The 6,697-nt window shown below is 42.8% G+C and overlaps 1 protein-coding gene across 1 annotated transcript in view; it reads right to left on the bottom strand.

The window, feature by feature from the left end:
- Positions 1 to 2,890: 2,890 nt before the first annotated feature.
- The window catches only part of LOC143300806 (uncharacterized), a 4,071-nt gene continuing 264 nt past the window's right edge, over positions 2,891 to 6,697 (bottom strand). The window contains exons 2-3 of the mRNA XM_076614736.1: positions 4,409 to 5,449; positions 2,891 to 3,006 (exon numbers count right to left, since the gene is read on the bottom strand). Coding sequence (XP_076470851.1) covers positions 2,891 to 3,006; positions 4,409 to 5,444 — 1,152 coding nt within the window. The 5' untranslated portion in view covers positions 5,445 to 5,449. The remainder of the gene's footprint in view (positions 3,007 to 4,408; positions 5,450 to 6,697) is intronic.

Raw genomic sequence — 6,697 nt, 5'->3', positions numbered from 1 at the left:
CCAACAGCAAAGTGAGAACTGTGTGATCAATGGTTTCTCCATTACAATGGGAATTCGTTTACAGCTGAAGGACTATGACTCTCAAACTAGGAGGCAAAATTGCACTGGCTCTTAGTACTGCAGCCTTGGGGGCTAGCTGGCCTTTGGGAACCATCCCATCGCCGACCGTCCTTAAGCCCTCTTGGCCAAGAGAGTGGGGATGTAACTTTTTTTTCTTTTCTTTTTTTAACTTTAAATTTTTTTTTTCTCCAAAAACATGTATACAATACAGAGAATAGTATGAAACAAACAATATAAAACGAACAGTAGCATCTTCCACTACAGAGAGCGAGATAAAACAAAACAAAACAAAACAGACTAAACAAGGCAAAACAAATCTGTAACAACAACAACCATCATCAACAACAACAACAACAACAAAAAAAAGAAAAAAAAAGGGGGATGTAACTTGGCCAAGACACTCACACTGTAAACAAAGTCTAGCCCAGATTGTCGGGACAGCAGATGCCTCCTCTGTTGGTCTGAAGGCCATTGCCGGTCACAACCGTCTGTCACACATACATACGTGAACCAATGCCCTACGTCGAAGAAAATTGAACAAATCAGAATGAGATTGTGCTTCTACTGTCTGTGCGTTCAGTGTCGCCAGAGCACTTTCTCTCCTCTGTATCTGAATGTATGCGTGTGTTTGTGTGCATATGTGTGTGAGTGTGTGTGTGTGCGCGCGCGCACGCGCTCGTGTGTGTGTGTGTGTGTGTGTGTGTGTGTGTGTGTGTGTGTGTGTGTGTGTGTGTGTGTGTGTGTGTGTGTGTGTGTGTAAATGCTCCATATCCAACTGGCAAGTCGAATACTGATTCCACAGTCCAATGTTCCCAGAGACCGCTCCTTTGGTATCACTCATTACGGGACCAACAGGCTGTGTGACCAGTATCATTCGCCAGCACAGAGTATTTTTCTGAGAAAGCCACAATGGATGTCATTGTCAAAACAACAACAACAACAACAAAATATATATACAATTGTCAATGCACACAGTTACAACTCCAAATTAAAGCCAACTGACTCACATCATTTCAGAATGAATCAGTTTTCTGGGGACGGACGAAGCACAGAAGCATCACTGTTGTCATTATTTATCTGTCCATCGATGAAGATAATTATCCTTCCTTCACCCTGCTGCAACAACACAGGCGGAACAGATTCACAGACGAGACAAGCAATGCTTGGTTGTTGTGGTGGTGGTTTTGTTTTCAACCAGTCTTGGACACCATTGTGTTTCAAACCTACTGCTGCTAATGTTATTATTATCACTTTTATTATCATTATATTGAAGTCAGGTCAGGGGCATAGCCCTTGCTACTGGTACCATGTAACCCAGTACTACCTGCCGCATGTGAAGTCTCCCAACGACGGACCAGGCGGAGGAGGAAACCTTTCCAAACGGCTGTGAAGGCGGAAGAGGATGACCAAAAGGCAGGGGGAACTCTTATCCTTGGCTGGAAGTCCCCCTAGGAGACGCAGCTCCGAAGAAAAAACCTTCACCTGCCGAGGCCATCCTACACGTTGCAGTATCTGCACCTGTGGGACTGTGAGCGTCGGTAGGCGAGAGAGTGAGGAAGGGACTGCACAACTCCTCCTCACTAAAAAAAAGTCACTTGTGCTGGTTAGGCAATGAGGACACACACCGACAGATAAGCCTGCCTGCCTACTCATCCGTCGGACCGACGGGAGACTCCATCATCATTATCACCAGTAGTAGTAGTAGTAGTAGTAGTAGTAGTAGTAGTAGTAGTAGTAGCAGCAGCAGTCGTAATTGTTTTTGCTGTTCTTGTCCAGCGCCTCTGACACGTCTTCAGAGGGTGTGCCCGCACACAGGATCAGACGGTAACCTCTTCAACCTGGTTCATCATCTTCATGGAAAAACCAAACTCAGCCCCATCTCATCTTTGGCTTGCTGTTTGCTGATGATGCCATACTTGCCTACCAAGCACCTGATGGGTAGATCAGCTAAAAGCCTATGGTGACTTCGTTCTGTAATGATTTCGGTATGTAGTGATTTCAACCTATAGTGAATTCGGTATGTAGTTATTTCGGCCTGACCATCAGCGTGAAGAAGACAGCGTTCATAGGTCATACTGTCAACACGAAACATTTCATTCCCATCAACACTCCACTTCCGAGGGTGTTAACAGCTTCACATACTTGGATTCCGTTTTCTCTCAATTTGATGTCGTGGAAAGCTCAACAAAGGTAATGTCAGAAGAGGAGACCCATACCAAGAACTGAAGGTTTAGCAAGACAGGCGTGCTCATGGCCCAAAGTCATACGGTTTCAAACGAAAATTGAACTCAGTTAATTCACCATTATTGACACGCCACCCTAATTGATTGTATTGAATCTTTCTTCAAGGGCTCGGTGTTTTGTTTGTTTATTTGGTTAGTTGGTTGGCTCGTTGGTTGGTTGGTTGGGTTTTTCTTGTTTTTTGTTTTGTATTGTTGTTTTTTGCAACAATTATTTATGTTCTCATTTTCGGTTTTTTCTTCACTTCCACACACACGGTGGATTTATCAGTCTTGGGTGAGCAAGTCTTAGGAGTCTCAGGACCAAGGTGGCAGAATGGTTAGGACACTTACCTGCCAATAGAGTGTCAGTGAGGGTCCGGGTTCGAATCCCGCTCTCACCATTTCTCCCAAGTTTGACTGGGAAATCAAACTCAGCGTCTGTACACACATATATAATTGCAGTCAAGGCCTGACAAGCGCCTATGGTTATGCTGCTGTCAGAGGCATCTGCCTAGCAGATGCGGTGTAGCGTGTATGGATCTGTCCGAACACAGTGATGCCTCCTGGAGAAAGTGAAACTGAAACTGAAAGTGACGTGACGGCACTCTTCACGACCACTCCGCGGAGGAATGCAGCCGTAGCCTCCACTCCAAGAAGGCCTCCTGGCTCTCAGAGAGAGACCAAGCGATCGTTGTCATCAGAAAGGGCCTCAGCAAGTGACGTTCTGCAGCCGTAGAATGAGAACAGGCACTACCAAACACCTACCAAGGGACTCAGCCGCAGTGCAGTGTCTCCTCTTGGTAGGTGGCCTCGTGCAGACCTGACAAAAAAGCATCCCCCCCCCCCCAACCCTCCACCCCCTCCGTGAGAATTTCTGGCGAGAGACGAGAAACGTGGATGTCACTCAGTGAGGTAAGGGGGTTGAGGTGACTGAGCTTGGTGGGCGTGCGTACGTGTGTGTGTATGTGTGTGTATGTGTGTGTGTGTGTGTGTGTGTGTGTGTGTGTGTGTGTGTGATAAACAGACGGAGAGGGAGAGGGAGAAAGACACACACACAGAGGGGGATACAGAGAGAGGTAGAAAGAGAGAGTATGAAAAACCTTAGCATGTAAGTCATCAAGAAGTGGACTAGGCATGTTTAAGCAGAACACACTCTACTGAACGATCGTGAAGTGACAAAACAGTTTTTCCTTAGTTTTTCATACCATTATTTGTATGTCTACATGTTCTCATGTGGACAGGTTGGTGACCTTTACCAATATTGAGTCTCCAGTGTTCCCACGTTTCTGACAGAGGAGTGACGGAGGAAGTGCAGGGTATCCCACTGTGGGTGACCTCATGGTTATTCCATAATGACAGTGACCTCATGGTTATTGCATAATGACAGTGACCTCGTGACTATTGCATGACAGACTTATGTGGTCAGTTGACAATCGGACTGGTGAATGTGGTTAAAGGAGAAGTGCTGGTGTTGCGCCACTAATCGGAAACCACGATCAAACAATTTCGACTGTGTTTTCACAGAGAAATGTACAATCATACTTAATTTCAACTGTTTGTTTTTTGGTTGTTGTTGAGTATTTTTGTTGGTTTTTTTTTGTTTTTGTTTTTTATAGCGTCCCCCTCCTACGTTCATCAGTTGTGTTTGTTTCCAAGTGTGCTGACATCAAAATATGAAAGTCTATTGCTGTTCTAAATTTAGGTTTTCTCTTTTAATTGGTGTACTTGCGAACGATACTTTTGCCAGTTGTAAAATACAGTCACAGCTCGGCTTGGTTTAAACAAACCTTTATTCCGGAAAAGATACGGACACAAAAAACAGCAGAACTACAACAAGCTTACAGCTTACCCGTTTCGTTCACCTTTACGGCTGGTGAGCAATACACAATAACGAAGAAATCAAGCGTTTTCCGACTGCAGCGTTTCTTCCATTTTTCACCAAGTAGTTCACATTTTCATGACAATTCCCTATGCAAATCATCAGTTTTCTGCATTTCTTGACAATTTAGCTTCGTTGTCTGCCTTCTTCTTATGGATAAAAGAGAATAAGCGATGCGTTGTTTCCCTAAATTTAGTTCCAAAAATGTAATATATGAAAAAGTTAAAAGTGTTATTGACAGCCGAACCTAAAAAGTAAAATCTTCTCATAAGCCAAGCCAAATTGTCATTGCGACCTCCAAATTTGAGTTCAGGAACGAAAAGGAAAACAGATCGCATTATCACTCCTGGTAAGATGCAGATGATGAACAAAACGGAAGTGGAAACAATAACGCGAGTTATAGCGACATCACGTGAGGTGACAGAAGTAGAAGCAGACGACACCGTCTCTCTCCACTCAGAGAGTTTCTTCAGTTTGATGGCAGTGACAACTGTGCAGACAGTGACGCACACGAAGGAGAATGCCGGGAAAAACACGCCATACACGGTGATGTACATAAAATCCCACACAAACTGGTAGCGGAAGTATAGGTCTGCTGGGTAACTGACGTAAGCGATGCTGCCGTCTCCGGGATTGAACACGCACAACACACCGTAGCGGACTCCGGCAATGTAAAAAAAACTCCCAGTGATGACAATTGTTACTGTCCACAGTGAAATAACAGTGGTCTTTGTGGACATGAAATGTTTCACAATCAGAGGCCGAGTGATACACAAACACCTTTCCAATGCTATCACGCTGTATACAATCTGAGCTGACGTCACCAGTCCATACAAGCCAACAAAATTATACCGGATGTAGAACTGAGCTGAAGGGCCCAGCTGACCTGCTTTTCCAACAATGAACATGTACACCACTTCACTGTTGAAACCTGTAGTCACGCTGATACTCAACAGGTCCATAAGAGACAAACTGAAGAGACAGGCATTGATTCGTTCTTTTATCCCTTGTTTATAGAACACTATCATGCTTATGACATTTGTGATGAAGGAAACAATAAACATAGGTGGCAGAAAAATTCCTGAAAAGATCAGATTTACGATGTTGTCAACTTCCTTGTCAACGATATTGTCCTCGTTGTCCCAGGGAATAAACTCAAAGAAATCTGTCGTCACACATCCTTCAGGCACAGAGGTCTCACTGCTGTTGTCCAGCACAGATGCAGTGGACATCTCACTGAGTGAACTGTTTAGCGAAAACGAAGACTTCTCCAATTCTGACATTGTAACTGAAAAAACAAAGAACAATTTCAAACCTGCTTCTTCCATAAATGTAATTCTAAGAAAACACGTTTTTTCTTAATAAAAATTTTAATGAAACGTTGTTCCAACAAGGAATTTTATCATTGGAAAATACAACATTCACACATAGATTACCATTGCTGACACTTTCTTCATCGCATGAAAGGCTCAGTCAAGATTTGTTCTAATCGGTATGCTCACTGCTCTGCTGAAGATGTACCATTATCGTTCTCAACACTCTTGTTGACTTTCAGTATGGAAAGAAGGGGCTCAGATATGAAGGGTGGGGAGGGGGTGGATTTCTTTCTTGATGCTTTTGTCTTATCTTCATCAAAGTGAGACTGTGTTAACCACGTTCTGTTAGTATTCATACCTATCTGTGTACCGATACCAGTCGATACAATTTCATGCAACACCTTTTCGTGTGACACGTTATCATTGATAATACTTCAAGAAATCTGAACTTTTAAATGTCGAATACACCTCTCTCTCTCTCTCTCTCTCTCTCTGTGTGTGTGTGTGTGTGTGTGTGTGTGTGTGTGTGTGTGGTGTGTGTGATAGGTGAGGGTGAGAGGGGGATACACAGACAGAGACGGAGGATAAACTGATTGATAACTGATAATTTAATCAGTCTCTCATGCAAAGCAAGGCGAGACAGTCCCCTTTTCCTATTCTCCTCCTTCCATTGTTTGCATAAACTGAAACAGGGCTATTTATGAAACATAATATGATTATGATGTTGATTATTATATCTAAAAGCAAAAATTAAAAGGGTGGTAACTGTGTGTGAAAAGAGTTACCACTCTTCATTGTTTGTTAATCATTCACTCTCCTACCCTATTGTTCTATCATTTCTAGTTCATAACATCAGACCGACTAACGGGTACTGTCAAATGTTGTCTTCAAACGCACGATTTCATCCCTGTATACCCAGCCATAGGTGTTGTACACTTTTCTTGTCTGTTTCTAAATACTGGGATAATAACTGTAAGAAAATCTAAATGACAAACCCAGTTAATGAATTAATGATACGCAAGTAATAACGCTATGACTGTAATGCTCATTCATACACATGTTTTGATGAGTGTGCGCCGTGTACCATGTCTACTTTCAGAACATCACGTTACTTCAAATAAATCGCACTTTTTATTTCCATGCTTTTTTTTCTTTTCTTTTCTTTTTTACCCCCTTTTTTGTATAATTATTCATTTATTTATCTATTTTTTTGTTTTCTA

Source organism: Babylonia areolata, chromosome 26, assembly GCF_041734735.1.
Source record: "Babylonia areolata isolate BAREFJ2019XMU chromosome 26, ASM4173473v1, whole genome shotgun sequence".
Classification (NCBI taxonomy): Eukaryota; Metazoa; Mollusca; class Gastropoda; order Neogastropoda; family Buccinidae; genus Babylonia; species Babylonia areolata.
Note: the sequence above shows the minus strand (reverse complement) of the source record. Positions and strands in the feature narration are given on the sequence as shown.